The sequence below is a fragment of the Myxocyprinus asiaticus genome, chromosome 20, assembly GCF_019703515.2.
Source record: "Myxocyprinus asiaticus isolate MX2 ecotype Aquarium Trade chromosome 20, UBuf_Myxa_2, whole genome shotgun sequence".
NCBI classification, from domain to species: domain Eukaryota; kingdom Metazoa; phylum Chordata; class Actinopteri; order Cypriniformes; family Catostomidae; genus Myxocyprinus; species Myxocyprinus asiaticus.
In genome coordinates, this window is record NC_059363.1 from 32,898,359 (window position 1) to 32,924,933 (window position 26,575).

Below are 26,575 nucleotides of genomic sequence, written 5' to 3' on the forward strand. Positions count from 1 at the left end.
AGAAGCAATATGATAGGTGTGGATGAGAAACAGATCAATATTTAAGTCCTTTTTTACTATAAATTCTTCTCTCTGCCCAGTAGGTGGCGATATGCACGAAGAATGCAAATCTCCTAAAACAAAATAAAAACTCTTAGGAGAGAAGAGCGCTTAGGAGGGCTGTTTGAAGGTGGAGATTTATAGTACAAAGGACTTCAATATTGATCTGTTTCTCACCCACACCTATAATATCGCTGATTAGACTGATATTACAGGTGTCATTCTGATATTATAGATATCATTCTGGCAACCCACCAAATTGCCAGTTTAAAAAAATTAAAATGTAGTTTTACACATCCCTAATGTAGACCCTAATGTGAGAGGTTCCCTCTCAATGATTGAGCGAGTCTTTCCATGTTCTGTCTGTTAGTTTTGAGAAGAGTCAAGGTCACGTTTGTGGATACTGTCCTGAGGATTGAACATGTTCCAGAAAATTCTAAAACTGGCATTGCCCTTGAACTCCGAATCAACAAGTATGTTTTCTTACATATTGATTTCATTTTCTTTAAGTTTCATCTCAGGTGATGAAATCAAGTTTTGTACTTGATTCTGTCAAATAACTGCATTCTTTTAAATGGTCATAATGTTCTGTGTATGTGCTGTGATGTTTAGGATGGTTTACTGTGATGAGAGTGTGGAAGAGGGCTCCAGTGTCAATATCCATCAACCCACCACATTTGCACATAAAAACCTGACTCTGGATGGTGCCTCTGTGTTCTGGGATGAGTATTCAGAATCGGCACGTGCCGGCCTCAAATCATCCCCCACGCAAACAGTGAGCTTACATCAAAAATCCTTTACAGTACAACCAGTTATTTTTGCAGTTGTTTTTACTTTTATTAACTTTTCTTTGTGGTGGTTAAACTGCACCATTCCCATGTCAAATGTCCTTTTTACATTAAAGGAGATGGAACCTAAGCTTTCACCAAGCTGGAACCCAAAAATCATCTGTGAGCCTCACCCTCAGTTCCCAGAGCCTGTGTCTTCATGTACACGATTTGAGCCAGTGCAAGTGGGCTGCCTCAGTGGCAAGCTGGAGCTGTCCATGGTTCTGAAGCAAAATGAAGCAATGCCCAGAGCCAAGGTGGTACTTATTAGGCTTGGGATCAGTGCCTTTTTCACAGATCAATAATCAAATAAATGTTCTGATGATTATCGATTTATCTGCTTTTTTATTTCAGATATAAATTGGGCTTATTGTTACACAATAGTTTTTGTCTCTTCATACGTATTTCTCAACACAACTTTGGTAAAGTGTGAGTGACACGGTAACTTAAAGGGGGTTGCACATTGGATGCTTTTGGGTGACGACATGGCGTGTTCTAAAATTAGAAACAATTATTTTCTGTGAAGGTGTGGTGTCTGTTGGCGGCAACCAGCTACGACTCGTGGGGCTGCTCAAAATTCTGCAGTGGTACAGAGTGCAACTCACATAGTTTTCCATTCATTTCAACCCAAATCATTATCAAAGGACATAGATTGTTTTCTCTAGCCATCATTGGATGATATATTGTGAATATCTTTTTTTATATAGGCTAGCCTACACAGTGTACTGTATTTTCAGCTACAAATATGACTTTTTGTGGTTTGACAGCTTGAATGAAACCTATTCAAGTCTACATACAGAGAAATTGCATAATAAATGCCATTCGCCATCGCCATTTCTAATCGTTTAGTTTGCGCCGATACACTGGTGTCATACACTAACTTGCAAACTCATCAATGTCATTTAGTTAATTTTTTATAGAAGCACAAAAACCAGTGTAACGTTTGTGTGTATGGTGACTAGATTTACAACTTTGGACTGCCACCTACACTGCATCGACATGTCCTTCAGTATTAAGTACAGTAAATGTTATATCATCCCCTTGTGGTCTCCCAAATCTATTACGCCAGACTACACTAAAGTGAGAGTTAACCCAAAAATAAAAGTTCTCTAATCATTTACTCACCCTCATGCCATCCTAGATGTGTTTGACATTCTTTCTTTTGCTGAACACAAATGCAGATTTTTAGAATAATATTTCAGCTCTGTAGGTCCTCACAATGCAAGTGAATAGTGATCAGAACTTTGCAGCTCCAAAAATCACATAAAGGAAACATAGAAGTAATCCAAAAGACGCCAGTGGTTAAATCCATATCATCAGAAGCGATATGATAGGTGTAGGTGAGAAACAGATCAAAATGTAAGTCTTTTTATTACCCTAAATCTCCACTTTCACTTTTACATCTGAAAGTCACATGTGGTGCCTGTTTAGTTTCACTTTCACATCTGAAAGTGAAAGTTAAAGTGGAGATTTAGGGTAATAAAAAGACTTACATTTTGATCTGTTTCTCACCCACATCTATTACATTGCTTCTGAAGATATGCTTCTAATTTAAATGTTGGCTAATGCTAATATATCGATGCCTCAAAAACACTTTCGGAAGGCTGTTTGAAAACAAATGTTTATTTTTGCAATTCCGTTCGGTGGCGCTAGTGCTGCAAAAATTACACATTTCAGCTTTACAAATAGGCTACAGTATGTATAAAGGAAACTGAATATTTAAGGTGCTGTATCTTGTACTTTTTTATTTTTATCACCATCTACCTTTTTGCAGTTCATTTAAATATACTTGTGACAAATATAAAAAAAACAACTTGGAACAAATATTCCAAGTTGTCTCTAAATATCTATGAGGCAATAAAAAATGCATGTATAACAATTATACTGTACAATAATTAGAAAAATTATTATTATAGTGTAGCATGTCTTGGTGTAGGACACTGCTATCACTGCTTGAAATTTCATATCAGCTACCCTAATATTTAATGACTGGTCTTTTCACAGTTGGACATTGATGGACAGTTTGATTCTCTAATAATGCTGCTCTCACCACGACAAGTCCACCTCTTACTGGATATGTTTGGGGTCTTCTCCAGCTCAGGTGACAGCTCTAACTCTTGTGCATGGTGTTGTGGATTATTCAGATATTATTCTACACCCAGGGTCCCTCATAGCCTGGTATTGAGTGGAATCACTGAGTGTAACTGAGTGCTTATGTTTTTGTGTAGCAGGGCAGGAGTGGTCTGCTTTAGGGAAGGACAGGAAGAGTCGACCCATGCAACAGGAGGACGAGTATCGCCTCCACATGGAGCTCAACCGCTGCCTGAAGAAGGACACCATTACAGGGGTCACCGACCAGGACTTGTTTGAGAGTCAGACCACGAGAACAGTGTCCAGCCGAGGTTAGTTGAGCATAGCACAGCTTGGTTCTTCTTGCTTTTGCATCTCTAATTACATAACTACATCTTTAATTTAACTCTTTCTTATTGGTCTGGCAGAGGATGTCTTTTTCTCCATGGCTGATATGGACATGTCACACAGCCTATCATCTCTTCCCCCTCTTTGGGATCCGCCCGCTGTGGATCTGGATTTGTCTCTAAATAGCAACTACTCCGCCTCCTTGGGGGAGTCACCATCTGGAAATGTAGCCATAAGTCATCATATCTTGCTTGAACTCGGTGTTGGGAATTCACAAATAATTAATTGCGCTCACTAATAACAACATTTTTGATGGGTGCATCTCAAAAAGCCTGTCAAATACATGCCTAGGTCATATTCGACCCCAAAATCATAGGGGAAAAGTGTTATTTTATATGACAATATTGAAACCTATTTTTTCATTATTGTCATAACATTTAAGCACCCAGTTCCCCCCAGTTTGGATTACTGTAATGCAAAAAAGTAATTATACTGTATATTACTTAACTTGGAAATGATTTATACATCATTGTAATATTTTTTTTGTACTGCCTTTAATTTACACTGATCAGCAACAACATTAACAACCACTTTCCTAATATTGTGTAGGTCCCCCTCGTGCCGCCAAAACAGCGCCAACCCGCATCTCAGAATTCTGAGATGATATTCTTCTCAGCACAGTTGTACAGAGCGGTTATCTGAGTTACCGTAGACTTTGTCAGTTCGAACCAGTCTGGCCATTCTCTGTTGACCTCTCTCATCAACGAGGCATTTCTGTCCACATAACTGGATGTTTTTTGGCACCATCTGGAGTAATGTGTGCGTGAAAATCCCAGGAGATCAGCAGTTGCAGAAATACTCAAATCAGCCCGTCTGGCACCAACAATCATGCAACAGTCCAAATCACTGAGATCACATTTTTCCCCCATTCTGATGGTTGATGTGAACATTAACCGACGCTCCTGACCCGTATCTGCATGATTTTATGCACTGCAGTGCTGCCACACGATTGGCTGATTAGATAATCGCATGGATGATTGTTGATGCCAGATGGGCTGGTTTGAGTATTTCTGTAACTGCTGATCTCCTGGGATTTTCACACACAACATTCTCTAGAACTTACTCAGAATGGTGCCAAAAACAAAAAACATCCAGTGAGTGGCAGTTCTGTGGATGGAAATGCCTTGTTGATGAGAGAGGTCAACAGAGAATGGCCAGAATGGTTCAAACTGACAGAGTCTATGGTAACTCAGATAACCACTCTGTACAATTGTGGTGAGAAGAATATCATCTCTGAATGCTGTTCTGAGATGCAGGTTGGCCCTGTTTTGGCGGCACGAGGGGGACCTACACAATATTAGTCAGGTGGTTTTAATGTTGTGGCTGATTGGTGTATGTTGATTTTAATAAAAATGTTATTGTTACTGGATTAGTTTGATTGTATTAAAGTTTAATTGTAACTGAAAATGTAACTTTGCAAAAAATTACTAATTATCCATTAATGGTCCTTAAAAAAGCTTTATTTTTTCTATATATATTTGGGGAGAAAAATCTCATGTTGTTAATGAGATTCACTCATTAAATCAACAGTCACCATTCAATGGCTTGTTTAGATGCATTTTAGTAAGTATAATACATTTATTACTTTTTTAGTCTTTTTTTACTTGATCCTCAGATGGTGTGGGATGAGTACACGGATGTTACTAGACAGAAGGAGAAACAGACTAATGAGACACCACAGCTTTCACGAGATCCTCACTTCCCCCAAAAGCTGATCCGGCAGACCTGTGAGTCCCATTCTTAAACAATTAAAATTGTACTAGTAACCCTAATTGTGTTAAACTATAGCACAGCTATATAGGTTTTAGTAATTATTGACCCTTATGCCATCTTTAATCATTCATAACTCTCTACTCCATGTCTAATCTCTAGCACATCCATCTAAGGGCCACTGTGATGAGTCCAGGCCTGAGCTGGTTCTCAGGGTGACAGTGGGAAGTCTTTGCTTGTCTGTGCTCCATATCGACCCCCTCCCACCTCCAGACTCCTCCCTCAGCCCTCTCGCACCAATGGCCTCCGAGTTTTTCCGCATTATGTCTTTAAATAAACTCCCATTGGGGGTTTTCCTTCAATCACGAACTGTCTTTGATGAAGCCTGTCCTCATGATCATCTCAGGTTTGATTTTGCTGCTTTTTAGCTTTCTTAAAGGGATAGTTCACCCAAAAATGAAAATTCTCTCATCATTTACCATTCCAGATGTGTGTGACTTTCTTTCTTCTGCTGAACACAAATGAAGATTTTTAGAAGAATATCTCAGCTCTGTAGGTCCTTACAATGCAAGTAAATGGTGACCAGACCTTTGAAACGGCAAAAAGCACATAAAGGCAGCATAACAATAATCCATTGTCTTCAGAAGCTAAATGATAGGTGTGGGTGAGAAACAGATCAATATATAAGTCCTTTTTTACAGTAAATCTCCACTTTCACTTTCTTTTTCAGAATGTGAATGACTAAGAATGTGAAAGTGAAAGTGGAGATTTATATTTAAAAAATTAGTGTTTATCTATATGTGTAGTGCTTTTCATAACACATATTCTATCAAAGCTGCCTTACAGAGATAAATATATTTCCCCCAGTGAGCAAGCCAAAGGCAAATGTGGCTACCTTAGATGTCCATTACATCTAGATCCCTTAGATGTTAGATGTTTATTGGCTGGCATAGAGTAGGGCTGAATGGAGGTAAGGGAAATTTGATCTTGTCTAAAGGAATTATAAAAGTGTGTCATCAGCACAACAATTAAAGTTACTGTCCTGTATCCTCATAATATCTAATCATCTATTGGGAGCACAATGTACAAAGATAATAACAAAGGACCTAACACAGAGCCTTGTGGAACACCATACACATATCTATGCCCCTGTGTTTATGTTCTGTAGTGTAGGGGTTTAAAGGTACCACTGAAGACAACCTAAAAATATAAATGTATTTCTTTACTCCACAGGTTAATAGGTCAGGGTTTAAAGGTGACATATGAGCACTGCCAAGGATCCAGTGTACGGTTGCTGAACACAGATCTTTCGCTGAGTCAGGTGGAGCTGTTGGAATGTCTGTACTGTACTGACAGCCACACTACACAGAATGGAGCCCAGTACACAGAGGTATAAATACACAGAGCCATTCCATTTGTGTTGACAAACACAGGTAAACTTTACATACATGGAACAGCTCTCTTACGGGACATATTAGTAATGATTTGTGTCTTCTGTGTCAAATATAAGCTTCTTACGTTTGACGTCCCAGCCAGTAGTGATTCTTCCCCTCCCACTTGCCTTCATCTACTCTACAAACTAACAGAACGCAGAGGCCCACAGGTAAGCGACTAAAATATACAAACAACATCTTTAAAAGTGTTGCATTGCATGATTAGAGTACTTCCAAGGGCAGCAGAATTAACTAAATAAATAATAAAGATTACAATGAACTAATCATGAAAAGTGTTGATTACAGCATTCCATTTAGGGTATCTGCTGCATCAAAAATGCATTTTTACATGTTTTTTCGGAATGGATCAGCAAGGACAACTGCTTCAAATGAGTGAGGTTGAAGTAGTTTGATCCACAGATGCTTGTTATAATTTTCACTTCTGTTCATGGTGGCACACAAAATAAATGCTAAAGAATTTGTTTTTTTGTTATTTTGGAAAAATTCACCTGACACACTCAAAAAGAAGCATTAGTAGTACCAAAGCGAAAAGAACCATAAGTAATAATTAACTAGGCACAGACATTTGTAGTACATCATTGTAGTACATTTATTGCAATTGTGCCATACAGTTTTTATAATTTAATTGCAAATATAGTAACATATAGACATCAAACATGGTCAAATGAAAACACACTTTTTCATTAGGGCGGACAGGTACGTCTGAGCACTATACCTTGTAAGGCAGAGTTGCAGGTGGAGTTGGGTAAAGTGCGTTCAGAGTGTGACGTCAGCATCGTGGACAGGCTTAACTCCCTACTCCAGCCCCAGAAACTAGTTACCACGGAGATGATGGCATCCCACATGTACACATCATACAATAAGCACGTCAGCCTGGTGAGAAACATTTCTGACCTTCTTGTGTTTCCTTTTGTTTTTCACTTTGTATCTTTGGCTTTGTTCAGACAGAAAGCAAAATCAGATTAGTCTTAGTCTGAATGGTCAAACTGAATATCAAGTAGTTTTTTTTTTTACATTTATTTTCATTCAGTCTTTCTTCATATTGCGAATTATGTGAAATTTACTATGTAGTGAATAGTGAATGAGTGAACGTTTGAGTGGTTTCGACACAGCAGGTGTATGAACGTATAATACAGTAATGCCTCAGAGAGATGCCACAATTTCCAGTTTTCCCTCCTCTCCACACTATCAGCTAATCTGAGTTGTGTATGAGAAAGTTGGCATCGTGCTGTTGCTTACATTATAACCATAGCAGACAATGTACATAGATCGGATTTCATCACTTACAGTACATCACATCCTAAAGATTTCTCTGAAATTTGAACAAAGCCTTATTGTGTTTTGTGTGTCTTCTGTGTTTTTCTCACAAGCACAAGGCCTTTGCCGAGGTCTTCTTGGATGATAGCCGAACACCAGTGCACTGCCATGTGTCCGTGTCCATAAATGCCCCTCTGCTGGTGCTGGTGGTGCGCTTTCCGATCCCGGACCTGCGCTCTGATCAGGAGAGGGGCCCCTGGTTTAAGAAATCCCTGCAGAAAGAGCTGCTCTGCCTGAAACTGGAGGATCTGGAGCTCAAGACGGAGTTCACTGGAGGAAACTCATCAGAGCAGACCAAGATTGAGCTCACGTTTAAAGAGCTCAGTGGTACGAACTTGTCGACACATATTCCTCTAATCCAAACACAAATATTTTGGTAACGCTTTACAATAAGGTTCCATTTGTTAATATTAGTTGATGCATTAGCTATCATAAACAAACAATGAACAATATCATTTTTACAGGTTTTATTCATCTTAGTTAGGTCATGAATGAAAAGAGAAGTTGGCCTACCAGTGTACCAATAGTTCTTAAAACGCATATACTGTATCTAAAGAATGTTACAATGGCAGACAACCAATATAATGCTCTTATGTAATTCTACCAAACATTCCTACTGCCCTTTCTAAGCAACTGCCATATTCACCAATGCAGCATAAACGATAAAATATGAGTGCACCTCTACAGTCACATTTTCTGTTACATTTTGCAAAGCACATTTCAACCAAACTGTTTTTATTTGCTTCACCAGGGTCATTCCAAGAAGACAAAGAACACTCAGCAGCCAGGTTCTTTCGAGTTGCTAACACCATGGAGGAGGACATGACATCTTCCGACTGTGACAAATTTGACTGGCCCAGGTATGCTGTGCTCTCTAACTGCCATTTTAAAAGTATTTTTGGGCTGTTCTGTGGATCAAAGCATTTCTTGCTCTCTCCCTATTCAGAGTTATTCTGAAGGTGAACCCCATGACTGTGCACTCCATCCTAGAGCGCATAACAACTGAGGAAGAGGAGGAAGGGGTGGACAGACACTCACAGGAGGAAGAGGAAGAAGAGGAAGGAGCTGCCCACTCCCTGAAGGATGTGTGTGATTTTGGGAAACCCTCGCCCTCACCCTTCTCTTCACGACGTGTTATGTATGAGAATGAGGAGGTACTGACAGAATTGTTTTGTCCATTTATTTAGCATTTTTCTATTTTAATAGTTTTTTTTGGGGGGGGGAGGGGGAGGTTTGCATTTCAAATTATATTATCAGAAAAACAAGGAAAAGTAAAATTGAAAAATGAACACAAATTTCTTAGTACTGAAATTCATAATATCATAGTATTTGGGATATCCCCCTTTTGCTGTTATGAGAATATGCACTGAAACTGGCATGGGCTTCACAAGTTTTTGAAAATACCTGATGATCCATAATATACCAGCATGATTTGGGAATGTTCCTAAGAACATCTTGTGTAATAGATAATGTGTTCAGAGGAGTTAACATGTTTGATGTCACAAATTAGCTTCTTTGATTAGTGACCTAGAAATAGTGAAGAATAGTAAATATTTCTGATTCACCAGTCATTACATTTCTTTATTTTAAATTTTTCAAAATCATACTCCTTTGTTTAAAGTTTTAAATTAGATTTCATTGTGGACTTTTGAACCCCACTGCACAAATCAGTGAATGGATTTTTTTCATGTGCTGTTTTGATTTATAACCATCATGTATTTATTGTGTCTCAGATGGTTATCCCAGGAGATGTGTTGGAGATGACTGAATTCCAGGAGAAAACCATAAGCAACTCCCGCTACATACTGGAGCTGTTTTTCCCCAATGTGCAGCTCTCTTTGCCCAATAAAGCCTTTTATGAGAAACTACACAACAGGTAACACTATTACTAGTACCTGGAGAAAACTGGGGAATTTAGATCAAAAGAACAAAATGTCAAATAAGCTTGTGTTACTTGCATCATTTGTCTTGTAAATCTGCATCAAAACTGAATTTTAGCATTGTATCATCTTTTTTGCTCAAACAGGATTAATAATGACCTGCTGCTATGGGAGCCCACTGCTCCATCTCCAGTCGAGACGGTGGAGAACATCCCATATGGAATGGGCCTCTCTGTAGCCAGTCAGCTTATCAACAACTACAGTAAAGAAGGCTTCAGTCAGTTCAGATCTACTGGCCCTGAGGGTAAAGCACAACACCCCTTCTGATCACTCTTCAAATGAACAGTTCCCCAAAAATGACAATTCAATGTTGATGATTAAATTCTCATGTTCAAAATTTGAACTACTTTCTTCCATGGAACACAAAAGGAGGAATTTTGAAGAATGTACTGGCCACTCTTCAAAGCTTTAAAATAATGAAAAAAAAACAAACAAAAAAAAACAAAACAAAACATAAAAGTTGTCGATATGCCTCGTGCGTTATACTGCAGGTATTCTGAAAGACATTTGCAAGCTTTGTGGGAACAGACTGAAATTTGAGTCATTATTCTCTATAATTCCCCTACACTGTAGCTCTCATATCTCACTCAAAAGATTTTCAGTGAATAATGACTTCTCTGTCTGTTCCACAACAAAGCTATCGTATGGCTTCAGAACATTTGGAATAAAGAATGCAAATCAAATGGACTATTTTTATGGTGCTTTTTGTCATTTTGGAACTTGACTGCCTGGATCCTCATAAACTTTCATTACATGGAAAATTTCCCCTTTTCAAGGAATAAAGTCATACGGGTTTGGAACGACTTGATGGTGAGTAAATGATGAGAGAATTTTCATTTTTGGTTGAACCGCTCCTTTGGATAATATGCAATACTTTTAATCTTATTGCCTGCACCCAGAGACTCAAGATTGAGACTCAAAGATCTTAAGATTGATATTATCTGACATGCAGTGCCTGTTAGCGGGGTCTTTTTTCATGACGTGTGTGTATGTTTAGAGGAGGAGAGTGGTTCTGAGGAGGAGATCCTGCAGTATTACACTCCTGCTGAACTGGGCTACAGGAACAGGAGGAAGAAGAGGAGTAAGATTCAGCCTAAGAATTCACAGAGCCTCTTCTCCATTGTGCTGTCTGTGAACCATGGCCTGTTGGCTGTAAACACACAGCTTAAGGTATTACACCCGCTTAAAGGAGTCATGACACTCTTTTTTAAATAATTTTATTATCTTCCCTGAGGTCCATTGATAATGTTAGTAAGTTGTTTTTCACCAAAACAGTCATAATTTAGTAATATATGATCATTTTGCAACCTGTCTCTGGCCTTCGTACAGCCCCTCAAATACAGTCATATTTGAAACTCTTCCACAACAATATATAACTAAATTTCAGGGTTTACACATAACGCACATCCAACACATTGCATCCGAATATATTAAACTGTTCACTCAAGCACAACTGTTAACACTCAGCACCATAAACTATCAAACAATCATGACATTTGAAATATTCATGAATTAAACTGTTTACTCATGTTTTTGCGATTGGGTCCAAGTGCACCCTTCAATAACAGTTCCTTTGCTAAGCTTGAATCATATTATGACTGGTTCACAAGCAATCCACGCTGATATAAGCCCAAAAAACATACAATCCACGCTGAAAAATGCTAAAGACACATCCATACGATGCACATACATCGTCCAAAGCATGGTGACGATCATACATAAGTATCATCCTGCATTGATGCGCACATCACCGGTAACGCATCAAAATGGTCAAAGACGTCCATCTAGTGCATGTTTACATGCAACAACAATTAAAAATAGCACAGATTAGCAAAAGAACGCGTCCAGGACGAGTTTGTGCTCAAAACAACAAGATGCAGCAGCTGAATGAAAGGGTTGGCATTGCGCTTTTTTAAAAGCACTGCTAGATACATGACAAAGGTCAAAGATGTCTGTCTAGTGCATGTTTATATACAAAAATAATTCAAAATAGTCCAGATGGGTCCCCTTTGGTGTTCAGGAATAGTTAGTAGGCCACACTAGGTCTGTCTATCCCTTGGTCTTTCGAACTGAGCACCAGTGGGCGGGGCCAAGGGTGCGATGATGTAAAGTAGGCATTGATGTTGTTGCTATAGAGACAATCATGAATTAATGGGCCCCCTAGTGTTGTAGGGAAGTCACGGAAGTAGAGAACAAGGCATTTTGCAGCTTGGTTCCAATAAATGCTTTTATTGCATTGGGGATTAAGTTTTGAGTTCTGAAATTTACAAAATGTTTTTATGTAGAATGACCATTTATATGTCAAAATATCAAGGAAAATTTGATTCCTTATGACATGACCCCTTTAAATAGCACGAAGACAGCAATTCGATATATAGTCATTGTATAGCCATGGAACGATTACATGGTCATGAATATAATTCATTCCTGGCTAAATCTGTCAAGAATATAGCTGGATCATAGTCATCACTTAAAACGTCTTTGGACAGAATGATTTTCATTACTGTATTATAATAATGGAAATGTTTTTTCCTGAAAACAATGTCACAATGCAAAAAATAACCACATACATTTAAAACAGGCTTCGCGTCCTTTACGCAAAATATAATTTCTTATTTTTTGTATTTTGTTTTCTGGGTGAAATATGACCTAGAAATGTTCTTGACAGGCTTCATAAGGTTCACCCACCTACACTGTGGTGTAGTATGTATAGTAGTATATAGCATGTTTGGTTGCAACACGTGCAGTGGAGTAAATCCTGTGAGTTGTGTTTAAAGGCAGTTTGAGTAAAAACGTGTTTTACCAGCAGGATGATCAGAGCGTGTTACAAAACAAACATGGAGAGTTCTGGATGGAGGTAAAAAACGGGACGCTGTTTGGTGTGATGCAGCACGAGGGCTACAATGACCAGCATTATATCTGTTTCCACACATCTCAGGCCTGCCTCTATCACCACGGTAACCAAAAACATAGGCACCCTCAGCTGAACCTATTTTGGTTTTTTTTTTTTTTTTTTTTCTACAGTATAGGCAAAAAATGTGCTTGGACTAATATAGTTACAGAATGTGAATGATGTACTTTAAGTGTATATTTCTTTAAAATCTTTGTTTTTGAATTAATCAGGTACAGTGGATGGAGATCCACCTGAGTGGAGTATTGATCTGCCCTGCAGGATGCGCCCTCATTGGCTGGAGCCTGTGATGTATGTATCTGAATCTGCCCCAGAGAGGGCATCCCCCTCTGAAGGGCTCAGTCTAGAGCCCCACAGCATGCTGTCTGTCGCTGTTAAAATCTTCCCCCACAACACTGAGCGCAGTGTCAAGGTGAGCCATATCAACTGTTTTTACACCCAAATCCAGTTTCAACATTCAACATAATTGCACACTGAGCTGTTTTCTGTGTCCCTGATGTAGCCCAAAGTAATTCAGTGTTGCTGTGATCAAAAACTGTTCCATCAATTTGGAAGTAGTAAACCTCTAGACTGCATTTTATCATTAATTATGACTTAGTACAGTCCTCATTAAGCTCTGTTTGCTGTTTTTATTTTCTTGAAAGTCATTATTTTCATAAAGTGTCCATTTTGAGTAGTTGAAATTTTTGGTGAGATCTTGTGATGTGTTGCTGTGTTCTCAGGAGTTTCTCGTTGCCATTGGCATGAGGGGAGTTACACTGCAGCACAAAGTGGTGCCTTCAAATCTGGGTTGGTACGACCAGGTAACGACATAAGACCTCATACAAATGACCGGAAATATAAAGCTTCTACAGTAAGATCAGTCAAGTCATGAAAACTCACGATTGAAATAATGATACGACAGTTGTCTTCTCAGTTAATAAATACAATAAAACTGACTGTGTTTCAGTGACTGTATCTGTGCTAAACATTATTGGTCTTCTTCCCAATTAGATAGTTGACTTTTTAAATGTGTCAGATGAGCCAGTGCTTGGCTACACCCCCCTATCATCAGTCTCCACCCTCCACCTGCACCTGTGGAGTTGCTCCCTTGATTACAGGTGATGCATTTGCAAAAAATATGTGAAATTAAGCAACATTGCAATAATCTCAGTGCACTTTTTATCAGGCCTGTTAAGTTTTCTAATGACTGTTATTTGGAGTCATGTATTAAAGGGATAGTTCACCCAAAAATTCTCATCATTTACTCACCTTCATGCCATCCCAGATGTGTATGACTTTCTGTCTTCTGCAGAACACAAAATAAGATTTTTAGAAGAATATCTCAGCACTGTAGGTTCATACAATGCAAGTGAATGGTGACCAGAACTTTGAAGCTCCAAAAATCATTTAAGTCAGCGTAAAGTAATCCATATGACTCAAGTGGTTAAATCCTTGTCTTCAGAAGCGTTATGATAGGTGTGGGTGAGAAACAGACCAATATTTAAGTCCTTTTTTACCATAAATCTTTCACTTACATTCTTCTTCTGTTTTTGGCAATTTGCATTCTTTGTGCATATCGCCACCTAATGGTTGGGGCTGGTCAGAGGTGGAGATTAAAAGAAAAAGGACTTAAATATTGATCTGTTTTTCACCCACACCTATCATAGCACTTCATATGATATGGATTTAACCAGTGGAGTCTTAAGGATTACTTTTATTCTGCCTTTATCTAATTTTTGAAGATTCAAATTTCTGGTCACCATTCACTTGCATTATGAGGACCTAAAGAGCTGAGATATTTTTCTAAAAATCTTAATTTGTGTTCTGCAGAAGAATGAAGTCATACACATCTGGGATGGCATGGTAAATGAGAAAACTTTCATTTTTGGGTGATCTATCCCTTTGAGGTACAGTAGGTGAATATTGGTGTTTTTTTGCAACACTTATAGCACATACAACAAATGGCACATATAGATTAATTATCATTCATTTTGTGTTTATTAAATTGAAACATGCAGTGGAAAATGTGCCTTGATTATTTAAAATTTAATTTTTGCTTACATTTTGTATTTAGGAATAGCTTACCCAAAAGAAAATTCTGTCATGTACTCACTCACACATTTTTCCAAACTGATATGATTTCCTTCCATGGAACACAAAAGTTAATGTTAGACAGAATGTTAGTGAATGGTTACTGTTTAACATCCTTTGTGTTCCACAGAAGATAGAAAGTCATATGGGTTTGGAACAATTTGAGGGTAAATAAATGATAAAATAATTTTCATTTTTAGGATATATTGATATTTAGCATATGGTCAAAGGCTTAAAAAATATTGAGATATAATTTTTGACCTAAACTGCCCAGCCCTAATTTACAGTGTTAGTTTGCCTCTGTACAGTCTTTCCTGTAATCTGCACAAATATGTATTTTTTGTGATAAAGAATGCTTTAGAAAATACTAAGCTGTAGTTTTCTCTCTGTAGACCCTTGTATTTGCCTGTGAGATCTCTGCTGACAGTGGAGAACTTCAGCATCTCCAGAAGTGTGTCTTTAGATCACTCTTCCTCCACTCTCAGGTAGAGCTCAAATCATCTCAACATCAGCGCTAGTGCTGCAAAAACGAATCGATAAAATTGCTAATTATCGATAATAAATATCATCGACAACTAAATTAATATGTGTGCTGATAACAGAGAAGCTCTGTCAGTGACGTCAATTTACAGCCCAATGAAAAATGTGTTGCATGATGAAACTCGTTTGAAAAATGACAGAGACATATTGAAACAACCTAATTGGCCAGTGCACGTGAGCACTTTAGAAACACTTCAAAGAGGATCGTAATAAACACACAGTTTAATGTGGAGCGGTTGTTGCATCAAGCGAGCGCACACTTTGTGGTTTAGTCAGAGTTGGCGCCAGGATGAAATACGTGGAGGGGCATTTGGAATTTCTAATGGGGCCACATTTTGAGAATGCACTAGTCAACTCAGTTTACCACATTACAGTATACTATACCTCAGTTTCATTTTTAATATAATCAATTGTGCATTTTTAATATAATCATTTGTGCAGCTTTCACAGATATTATACTGTCTCAGAGATCAAAGTGTGCTGGTTTTTCAGGTGTTTTAGATGGTTTCCCCTCATCATGTAAGCACATGTAATACAATGAGCAACGATGCATCTTTTCAGCATGAGAGTGAATCTCCACTGCATTTACAGATGATTGTACTATTCAGCACCAGTCATTTCCATGTTCCTATGACTGAATGCTTATTGGTTATTTTGCTAATTGCTCATACTTTCTTCCCCTTTAGAATAATTTTAGATGAGGCTGCATTGTTTCTGTCTGACAAGATCAATGCTGTGTCTGTTAATCTGGCTCGAGGTGAGGAATCATACACATCAGTGCTGTATCACAACATGTCTAGCGGTGAATGACACTGGTCTTATTGTCTTGTTCTTGTGTCTTGATGTTCAGACTATGTGCAGGTGGTTGATATGGGGACTCTAGAACTAAGAATCACAGCGGTCAAACCAGGAACGGACGGAAAAATGGTATGAAGGTACTCTGATAAAAAGAATTAAAAAAGACAGCATGCAAAAGGACACTCTAGAGTTGACTACAGGTCTCAACAGTAAGGACTTTTTCTGCTGTAGTTCAGATTTGTTTCACTGGCCCCACCACCAAATATCCTAATTTTTATTTTTAGCAGTGTATATTTTTTAGACTGTATATGACATGCCAAGCAAACCCACTCCACTTTGCAGGTCACCCCTGGGCAGGATCAAACCCGTACTTTTCCAGTCCACGTTACTGTGCACTATCCATTGCATCACATTGCCACAAGGTTGACAGCCGCCAAAGGGATATTTAAAGCTGAGAGTCAGCACAGCCAAGCACAGCGATCGCTACAGTCAAATTTGTATTGGTGTTACTTTTAGACAAAGATGAAAATCAAAAATTAGTTCAGTCATTTCTATGCAGGTCAGTCTGAAGATGATCTGAGATATTTTTTGTAGGAGTAGTTAAAAAACAATTAACATCACAATCCAATATCTTGGCCACCGTAATAGGCAGAGTTTTAATGTAAGGGAAACATTACAATCACCATAAAAGAGTAATCTGAAAATTTTCTTTTTAGATCAAACAGTTCAAATTTATACGCAAGTGAATTTTTGAACTGGCGGTGGTGCTGTGGAGTTTGGCCTAGAGACCTCATACTTGGTCAAGGGCCTATTCATACCCACCCTTATCACTTTGCCAAATATCATCATTTTCTTATATACGGTTCATAGTGCTGCCTTACACTCCCATTGGGGAGAAAAAGGAAGAAGAAGAAGAAAAATACCTGCAAGCAGCAATGACTGGGGACAGCCCTGCAACCATTCTGGAAGCACAATACAAAGAGCTCCAGTACTATAAAAATTAAACTGTAAGACTTGCTTGGGTGGCGATCTTCCTCCAACCTTTAGAACTTTAGTCCAGAAATGTACACACTGTGCCATAAGTTGACATGTCTCACTGATGGCAAAGAGACATGCCAAGTTTAGAGTCAGCACACCAAAGCATTGGTTAGTTATATTTTGAACTACAGGTGATGCTGTCTCCAAACTGCTCAGGTACCCTCAGGACATGATGACCTAATGTCGATTATGCAAACCAATTTTCTTTTAAATCCGACAAAGCTATTTTAAATCCGACTATTTCACGTCAACCTTGTTAAATTTGCGTTGCTATAACTGTTCAATAACGGCTAAAATCAAAATTCTGCATCTTCATTTCTATGTGGCTCAGTCAGAAGATCATTTTGAGCCAGTTTGTGCGAATTGGACAAAGTTTGAAGGAATAGTAGCAAAACAATTACAAACATAATTATCCAAGATGGCAATCATCAGGAGGAGGGTAATCAATCAGAGGCAAAAAATAATTTTGTTTCTTGGCCAAATAGTTCAAAAGATGTGCACAAACGAAAAGTGAATTTTTGATCTGGTGGTGGTGCTATAGAGTTTGTCCTAGAAACTCCAAATTTTGTCAGAGATATTCAAACCCACCCCTATCAGTGTGCCAAGTTTCATAATTTTCTTATGAGCAGTTCATAGGTCTGCCAATTTAGGGGTGGTCACACTAGGCTTTGAACACATTAAACACAAATTAATTTCAAGGCATGATAACACATGTATAAGATCAACAAATGTAAGATTTAGTGACAACGAGACAATTCCTTCAGTTTGCCATAAACTCTATCACACTGGGTGCAGGCCTTCCTTTTTATTGAACCCTGATCTACCTTTAGATCTACCCTGATTTACAGACTTTTCCCCTTATAAATGTGCTGTTTTTTTTGTGTGTGTGTGTGTCTTTAGACAGAGCCAAGGTTTGAGCTGCGTTGCTCAAGTGATGTTATTCACATTCGCACCTGCTCTGACTCCTGTGCTGCACTCATGAACCTTATTCAGTACATTGCTAGCTATGGGGACCTAATTCCCCCTTCTGGACTGGAGCACAAAAGCAGAAGCACTAAGCAAATAGTGAAGGTCAGTTCAATTGCAAATCATTCTTTGCAAGTCTGTTTACTATTAAAGTAATCATTTGAAAACCAACCTTGCCTGATTTTTTTCATAGTTAAATTGTTATTAAGCCTTAAAGGGATAGTTCACCCAATAATGAACATTTTGTTATCATTTACTCACCCTCATGATGTTCCAAACCCAAGTCTTTTGAAGCCATGCGATAGTGAAATAGTTGTTATTTGCTAAAACATCTTTCCCTCCATCATAGATTTCAAATTGCAAATCACATTCATTTAAAGCTGAATTATGTAACTTTTTCTGTTAAAATACTTTTCCTATCTCAGCTTGATATGCGGAGACAGCTTTTAGTAAGCCATTCATAGGTTAATTTTCTCAAAAACTGTAAGCACTGTCTTTCTGTGGCACTTTGAAAATTGCTCTGTTTATTTTGAGCGACCCGCTTAGAAGTTTATTTTTGCAATTCAGTTTGGTGACATTAGTGGCTCAGAAATTACTTACTTCAGCATTAAATTTAAAGTGCACCAGGTTACACATCTATGGTGTCAAATGTTACAATGCCAAATTAGCTCTGCTTGCGCAATGCATCTTTCCATACCATATTTGAATATAAAGATTTGAGAGCTATGGTGAAGGGGGAGATTTTCAGAGAAGCTAAGCAAGCATACACAAAGTTATCATATGGCTTTAGAAGACTTGGAATGTAGGGCATATGTAAATCATATGGGCTGCTTTTACAGTGCTTTTATTTTTTTTTTGGACCTTGACAGCCTCAGTACCCATTATAGAAAACAGCAACCTGGATATTGTGAAGTGTTTCTCGTTTTTGTTGCACAGAAGAATTAAAGTGAACTATTTCTTTAACTGAGCTGTTGATTGTGAGTGATTCATGATGAACATGTTTATTGTTATTCAGACTGAGGCAGTGAGTCGACCACCAGCGAATACTCCTTTACTTCCTGAAGAAGAGCAGCAGATTCTTCAGGATCTTATGTGTGATGCTATGGAAGACACAGACGGCTTGCAGAGCCATACACTGCAGCAGAACGGTCAGACTCACTATTTTTGTTTCATTCTTAAGTTGATTTTGAAGGCTTTTCCAAATTTTTCAATTAGACAATATTTTCACAGCTGTACCTCAATGATAAGCCAAAAGTACGTGTACTCCCTTGTGGTTTGGCTTTTTTGGCTATTTCAGCTACACCCATTACTAACAGTTACAAAAATCAAGCATACTGCCAAACCATCTCCTTAGACAAAGATTTTTAGTAGAATGGTAAGTCTGATGTGGAGAAACTTGACTGGCCTGCTCAAATTATAGATTAAAGAGTTTTCCTCTTTAGTTCATAGCATGCCTTGATTTGTCTCACAATGAATCTGTCGGTCTCTGGTATAGGTGTCAGTGAAGATCACTCACATAACCATGACCCACCCCACTCCGATCTCTTCCTTTTCCCTGATGAAAGTGGAAATCTAGGGCAGGAGCCGAGCCCCACCTACCCCACCCTGCACTCCCCACTCATCTCCCCTCCTGTCCCCTCCCTGCCCCACGACTCTGATGACTTCTGCATCTTGGACACACCTGGTTCCAGAGAACGGGTGAGTTCATCTCTGCTAATGTATTTCAGAAAGTTGGAGGGGCTTTTGAAAGGGGCTGTTTTAAACCCTCCAAGAAGTGTGTGCTTTAAAGGGGTCAAATTATGCTTTTTATAAAGTTTCATTTTTTTTCTCTTAAGTCCACTTACAAATTTCAATTTTTTTGAAGTATAAACAGGAGGGCTGGGTATTGATACAGATTTCCCGATTCGATTTTGATTCACAAGCTTTCGATTCCTATTTAGATTTGAGTATTTCAGTATCGATTCATATGGGTATATTACAGTTACAATGTCCATTTTGCTTGCATATGAAATTCTCTCTCAGCTAATGCTGTTAATTATAAAGGGACCTTCTAACCTTTTAGGTAACCCTTGTAGGTACAATTGAAAAATATTAATTTTACAAATTATATTTGCATTAGTTTTGCATCATATTGGTTACATTTTAGCTTTAGTCTATTCCATCAATAAATGTCTTGAAATGGCATATATGATATTGCATAAATATTTTTTTTTATATGTTTGTCGTTTACATGCATAATTTATACTATTTACAAGGATTTACACTGACATGTAGAACACGTGCTAACTTCTACTAAATCGTAAGAGGTACTGTCTCTTTAAGACTACCAGCATCAGCCATTGAGAGCATATTAACCAGAGGGGATTTGTTTCTTTTGCATATCCGTGCTATGTGTGATTAGCATTAAATATTTCTTTTTTTAATCAACAACTGATTGTAAAGAACAGAAAGGATATGAAAAGAGACATTATTCAATGACAAATAGATTGCATTCATCTCATCTTTGGACACACAGATTGAGTCAAACCAAATTTTTACTCTCAACATGCAGTAAAAGGATCTCACTGCTGAACTTCTTTACCACTATACTACTCAAACACTGGTAAGAGAAATCTGAATATTTACCAGCCAGTGGCTAATCACAGACATTTTTAGGCGCATAGTGCAAAATTTGGTCGCATATGCAAGTGAGTTACTCACTTTGTAGAGGGTTGCCGCATAGAGTAAAAGATAAACCTTGGGATTTAAGAATCGTTATCGAAATTGTTCAAATGAAGAAAACCGATTTAGCGTTGGAAAATCTTTATTTTTACCAGTCGTGAAAAAATCATGATCATTTCATGACTTCTAAAATTAAATGTGCTGTTATTTACAGCTGTGCCTTTAAGACTTCTATATAACTTTGCTTCTTGCATGTGTTATGAACAACGATGCCTACTCTTTGGTTGTGGGTTATTGTGACAGCTTCACAAAACAATCTGTGCTGAAATAAGCTGAACAAACTGACTGAAATGATCAGGGAACTTGTTATAAACTAAAGCCACTCTTTCCTAATATTTGGATCATTCTGAAGGATATGCAGAGCGGATGGTCCTACACAGCCAGAAACAGCACAAAGTTTGTTGGACCATCCCACATTTGACTCTAATCTTTAGTTCTTCTGGTGTTTAGGAATACTAATATACATTATGCTGGAGTTGAAGTAATTTCTGTGATATTAGTATCATGAAAAAAAAAAACAATGACTGTTTATCAAACAGGTTTCCCAAATACTCCCCCCCATCTCTGCATATTAAGCTGGGATAGGAGAAAAGAATTGAAACCTATACAAATATGTACACACCTCAGCTTTATCTTGCAGACATATTACTTGATTAATGTTTCCTGTCTCTCAGGAGAGGGATGAGGAGCCCATGGTTAAGAAGCTGACCTCTGAGCCTGTCGTTGTGAAGGAGGACCACTTCAGTGTTCCTCTGCAGGGCTGCAGCTCTAACAGAGGGCCACTTCACTTCCCTGTGCCTGAAGTCAGATACCTGGTCAAAGAGATCTCTGTGGTGTGGCACCTCTACGGAGGAAAGGACTTTGGTGGTGGAGCACTCTCCTCCTCACCAGCTCGCAGTCGAGGGTACGTGTTTGGAGTTGGGCCACTCCACATTCAAAGTCATGCTTCATATAAATGAAGCCGCACACTCATCAAGTTTATTCAGATAGCATGTTTTTGTGTGTGTGTGTGTGTGTGTGTGTGTGTGTAGGTGCACTCCTCACAGCTCTCCATCACAGACTTCTTTAAGACAGGCTAGAAAAGGCTCTCGTGCTGGAGGATGGGGTAGAAATCCTGATGTTTTGATGGAGATTCATCTCAGTAAGGTCAGAGAGCACTCCCCTTCATGCAAAAGCACTTCTCTTTCATGCAGAATCTGAGGTTTAGGTTTTTAGTACTTGAATTGTTTATCTGCCTGCTTAAGTCACAAACACAATATATGGAATTTCTTCATAGATTTCTAGAATAAAAGCCATAATGAATAATGAAAATAAACACATTTATGGATATTCAGTATATATAAAATGTATATGAAAAAAAAAATAATAATAATATATATATATATAAAATCCCTTATGTCTTCTGTCAGGTACGGTTCCAGCATGAGGTATATCCTCAGATGGCTCCAGAGGCAGGTGATTTGTTGGAGCAGCCAGTGTCTAGACAGGTGTTCTCAGTGCAGGATCTGGAGATACGAGACAGACTGGCCTCCTCTATGATGAATAAATTCCTCTACCTGTACTCTAGTAAAGAGATGCCCAGAAAAGCTCACTCCAACATGGTGAGATTAAACACACACAGATGTCGCCTCATCTTTAGATTGTAACATACTAAGTATCATGTACTCTGCACAAATAGTTTACTCTGAAATGAGTGTGTATTGTCTTTTATGTTTTAGTTAACCATTAGAGCCCTGCATGTGTCACCAGAGGCTGGACAGGCACCACAGGAGTGCTGCCTGCGTGTTTCTCTAATGCCTCTCCGTCTGAACATTGACCAGGTACAGAACAATATACAGGTGCATCTCAATAAATTAGAATGTCGTGGAAAAGTTCATTTATTTCAGTAATTCAACTCAAATTGTGAAACTCGTGTATTAAATAAATTCAATGCACACAGACTGAAGTAGTTTAAGTCTTTGGTTCTTTTAATTGTGATGATTTTGGCTCACATTTAACAAAAACCCACCAATTCACTATCTCAAAAAATTAGAATATGGTGACATGCCAATCAGCTAATCAACTCAAAACACCTGCAAAGGTTTCCTGAGCCTTCAAAATGGTCTCTCAGTTTGGTTCACTAGGCTACACAATCATGGGGAAGACTGCTGATCTGACAGTTGTCCAGAAGACAATCATTGACACCCTTCACAAGGAGGGTAAGCCACAAACATTCATTGCCAAAGAAGCTGGCTGTTCACAGAGTGCTGTATCCAAGCATGTTAACAGAAAGTTGAGTGGAAGAAAAAGATGCACAACCAACCAAGAGAACCGCAGCCTTATGATTGTCAAGCAAAATCGATTCAAGAATTTGGGTGAACTTCACAAGGAATGGACTGAGGCTGGGGTCAAGGCATCAAGAGCCACCACACACAGACGTGTCAAGGAATTTGGCTACAGTTGCCGTATTCCTCTTGTTAAGCCACTCCTGAACCACAGAAAACGTCAGAGGCGTCTTACCTGGGCTAAGGAGAAGAAGAACTGGACTGTTGCCCAGTGTTCCAAAGTCCTCTTTTCAGATGAGAGCAAGTTTTGTATTTCATTTGGAAACCAAGGTCCTAGAGTCTGGAGGAAGGGTGGAGAAGCTCATAGCCCAAGTTGCTTGAAGTCCAGTGTTAAGTTTCCACAGTCTGTGATGATTTGGGGTGCAATGTCATCTGCTGGTGTTGGTCCATTGTGTTTTTTGAAAACCAAAGTCACTGCACCCGTTTACCAAGAAAGTTTGGAGCACTTCATGCTTCCTTCTGCTGACCAGCTTTTTAAAGATGCTGATTTCATTTTCCAGCAGGATTTGGCACCTGCCCACACTGCCAAAAGCACCAAAAGTTGGTTAAATGACCATGGTGTTGGTGTGCTTGACTGGCCAGCAAACTCACCAGACCTGAACCCCATAGAGAATCTATGGGGTATTGTCAAGAGGAAAATGAGAAACGAGAGACCAAAAAATGCAGATGAGCTGAAGGCCACTGTCAAAGAAACCTGGGCTTCCATACCACCTCAGCAGTGCCACAAACTGATCACCTCCATGCCACGCCGAATTGAGGCAGTAATTAAAGCAAAAGGAGCCCCTACCAAGTATTGAGTACATATACAGTAAATGAACATACTTTCCAGAAGGCCAACAATTCACTAAAAATGTTTTTTTTATTGGTCTTATGATGTATTCTAATTTGTTGAGATAGTGAATTGGTGGGTTTTTGTTAAATGTGAGCCAAAATCATCACAATAAAAAGAACCAAAGACTTAAACTACTTCAGTCTGTGTGCATTGAATTTATTTAATACACGAGTTTCACAATTTGAGTTGAATTACTGAAATAAATGAACTTTTCCACGACATTCTAATTTATTGAGATGCACCTGTACACATGCTGCTGTGTACACACACCTCAACTGAGATTTTAACAGCATAAGGATGGGTGATATGAATTCAAACTAATTTCATGGTATGAGTACTTATATTCCTCAAAAACTGTATGTCATCATTTAGTTATTTTTGTTGGAAATTCAACCCAGAAATCAGTAGATCCAGTGGGGTCCAAAAGTCTAAGAGCACTAGTGAAAACACTTCCATTTAGCATTTTTCTTATTTAATACAATTATTTTCATTTCAAATTCTAATATAAATTGAATTTTTTTTTGTCACATTTTCAAATTAACACAGGTTTCTGAATTTTTTTAGTATTTGATATGTTACCCTTTTGCTTTAATAACAGCATGCACTCAAGCTGACAGTGGCCTAGAAATAGTGCAGAATTTGAAATATTTCTTATTCATTCGACATCAGTCCTAAACCTTTTTTAGATTTTGAATTCCAGATTTTATTGTGGTCTCTTGGACCCCTCTGTATCTACTGTGATATTTTATTAAATGTCTTTCAACCCCTCAGATCACTCTTTCTCTTTGTGCAGGATGCTATGTTCTTTCTAAAGAACTTCTTCAGCAGTCTGGCAGCAGAGGTCGAGCTGTTTTCCCCACCAGAGCAGGAAGGTAACAATCAGTAAAAAGTCAAGTATTCTGGGGGAAATACTTTCAGAATGAATTGTGCACTCTAATAACGTTGTTTATTTGCATGTGCTTCACTAAACAGGGATGTCATATATATATATATATATATATGTATAGGGAGGAGGATTACTAAACCACAAAATGCTGCTTTTTACAAAAATCGTTTGCATTGTCCGCTTCAGTCAGTGTTGCGTGAGCGTGCGGCCCCTCTAGTGGGTGGGTTAGGCACACACTGAGCTGCTCCATTGTTTAACATATTACAATTCAAATCACAACGCTTGTCAAAAAAGATCCCTTCACAAATGTTGGATAGAGATGCAGCAAGCTTGAAACATGTTACATATCAAAGCAATAGTCATCGATCTATCTGAGGCCATGCAGGTGTCAGAAGAGAGAATACCAGAAAAGGCATGCAAAAGCTTTAACGAAGCTTGCAGCAAAGGTTAAAGAGACTAACAAAAGTTCCCAGTTTCATAACTTCTGCACTACACTCCGCAACTAGTGGTCCTACCATCTGTGTACCTCAGCAGAAATTGAGACTCATCAGACCAGGCTCTGTTTTCCTAATCTTTAACTGTCCAGTTTTGGTGAGCTTGTGCACACTGTAGCCTCAGGTTTCTGTTCTTGGCTGACAGAAGTTGAATCAACGTGGTGGTCTACTTTTGTAGCCCATCCGCCTCAAGGTTCGACGTGTTGTGCTATTCTGCTCACAACAATTGTACAGAGGGGTTATCTGAGTTACTGAAACATTTCTGTCAGCTCGACCTAGTCTGGCCATTCTCCGTTGACCTCTCTTATCAACAAGGCATTTCCATCCGCAGAACTGCAGCTCACTGGATGTTTTTTGTTTTTTGCACTATTCTGAGTAAACTCTAGAGACTGTTGTGCGTGAAAATCACAGGACATCAGCAGTTACAGAAATATTCGAACCAGCCCGTCTGGCCCCATGGTCGAAATCACTGAGATCACATTTTTCCCCATTCTGATGGTTGATGTGAACATTAACTGATGCGCCTGACCCGTATCTGAATGATTTTATGCATTGCACTTCTGCCACACGATTGGCTGATTAGATAATCGCATGAATAAGTAGGTGTACAGGTGTACCTAATAAAGTGGTCACTGAGTGTATGTTTGGGTGGTTTTGGAGTTGCTGTGTGGCACAGTATGTACACAGTCGTTACATTTTCCTGCTTTTTTGTCCTTTGCCGATCACATGCCTGCTAAAGGAATTAAAAGCACAATGGTAATTGCACCTCATTATAGAAGGCATGTTTGTGTGTAATAACAACTAATTAATTGAAATGCAACAATGTTTCAGTGCATTTCATGACTGGTTAAACTGGATTGCAGGTTGTTAGTGAATAAAAGTAAGCACTGAATACTGCTCACAAAAGTGGCACAACTGTTTAGTGAATTTGCCCCTCAATGAATTGATTTGTGTTGTAGTGTTCTGTGTGTCGATGAAGAAGCCTACTGGCCCTGAGGTTTCCTGCAGTTTTTCCAAATACAATGGTGGAGCGAGTCAGGACCCTGCACCCATCATCTCTGTGCCAATACAAGCCCGCAGCAGCACCTGCGGCCAAGACAGCACCACTGACACAGACCAGCCCATATTCTTCAGGTGTGTAAGAGGAAGCAGTAAAGCGTTCTCGCAATACAAACATTTCAGTAGTCGATACCAACAGCAGTGAAAGTTCACGATTCTTTATGCCAA

General features: G+C 38.7%; 1 protein-coding gene across 8 annotated transcripts in view; it reads left to right on the forward strand.

The window, feature by feature from the left end:
• LOC127411292 (autophagy-related protein 2 homolog B-like) overlaps positions 1–26,575 on the forward strand; it is a 37,636-nt gene that overhangs the window by 3,160 nt on the left and 7,901 nt on the right. For 5 of the 8 annotated variants that reach the window (XR_007892244.1, XM_051646758.1, XM_051646759.1 and 2 more), the window contains exons 5-37: positions 410–512; positions 652–814; positions 944–1,123; positions 2,871–2,967; positions 3,095–3,268; positions 3,365–3,510; positions 4,960–5,071; positions 5,217–5,460; positions 6,288–6,444; positions 6,565–6,657; positions 7,196–7,384; positions 7,879–8,152; positions 8,577–8,685; positions 8,772–8,979; positions 9,559–9,701; positions 9,852–10,009; positions 10,763–10,935; positions 12,572–12,722; positions 12,889–13,088; positions 13,399–13,479; positions 13,670–13,776; positions 15,142–15,234; positions 15,976–16,046; positions 16,140–16,216; positions 18,026–18,196; positions 19,107–19,239; positions 19,587–19,789; positions 21,487–21,716; positions 21,844–21,958; positions 22,222–22,413; positions 22,531–22,632; positions 24,762–24,840; positions 26,308–26,482. Coding sequence is in view for 7 of the 8 variants with exons in the window: in XM_051646758.1 (XP_051502718.1) it covers positions 410–512; positions 652–814; positions 944–1,123; positions 2,871–2,967; positions 3,095–3,268; positions 3,365–3,510; positions 4,960–5,071; positions 5,217–5,460; positions 6,288–6,444; positions 6,565–6,657; positions 7,196–7,384; positions 7,879–8,152; positions 8,577–8,685; positions 8,772–8,979; positions 9,559–9,701; positions 9,852–10,009; positions 10,763–10,935; positions 12,572–12,722; positions 12,889–13,088; positions 13,399–13,479; positions 13,670–13,776; positions 15,142–15,234; positions 15,976–16,046; positions 16,140–16,216; positions 18,026–18,196; positions 19,107–19,239; positions 19,587–19,789; positions 21,487–21,716; positions 21,844–21,958; positions 22,222–22,413; positions 22,531–22,632; positions 24,762–24,840; positions 26,308–26,482 (4,903 nt within the window). In the remaining variant the exon portion in view is untranslated. The remainder of the gene's footprint in view (positions 1–409; positions 513–651; positions 815–943; positions 1,124–2,870; positions 2,968–3,094; positions 3,269–3,364; positions 3,511–4,959; positions 5,072–5,216; positions 5,461–6,287; positions 6,445–6,564; positions 6,658–7,195; positions 7,385–7,878; positions 8,153–8,576; positions 8,686–8,771; positions 8,980–9,558; positions 9,702–9,851; positions 10,010–10,762; positions 10,936–12,571; positions 12,723–12,888; positions 13,089–13,398; positions 13,480–13,669; positions 13,777–15,141; positions 15,235–15,975; positions 16,047–16,139; positions 16,217–18,025; positions 18,197–19,106; positions 19,240–19,586; positions 19,790–21,486; positions 21,717–21,843; positions 21,959–22,221; positions 22,414–22,530; positions 22,633–24,761; positions 24,841–26,307; positions 26,483–26,575) is intronic. The other 3 variants (XM_051646763.1, XM_051646761.1, XM_051646760.1) reach the window with 3 other exon arrangements.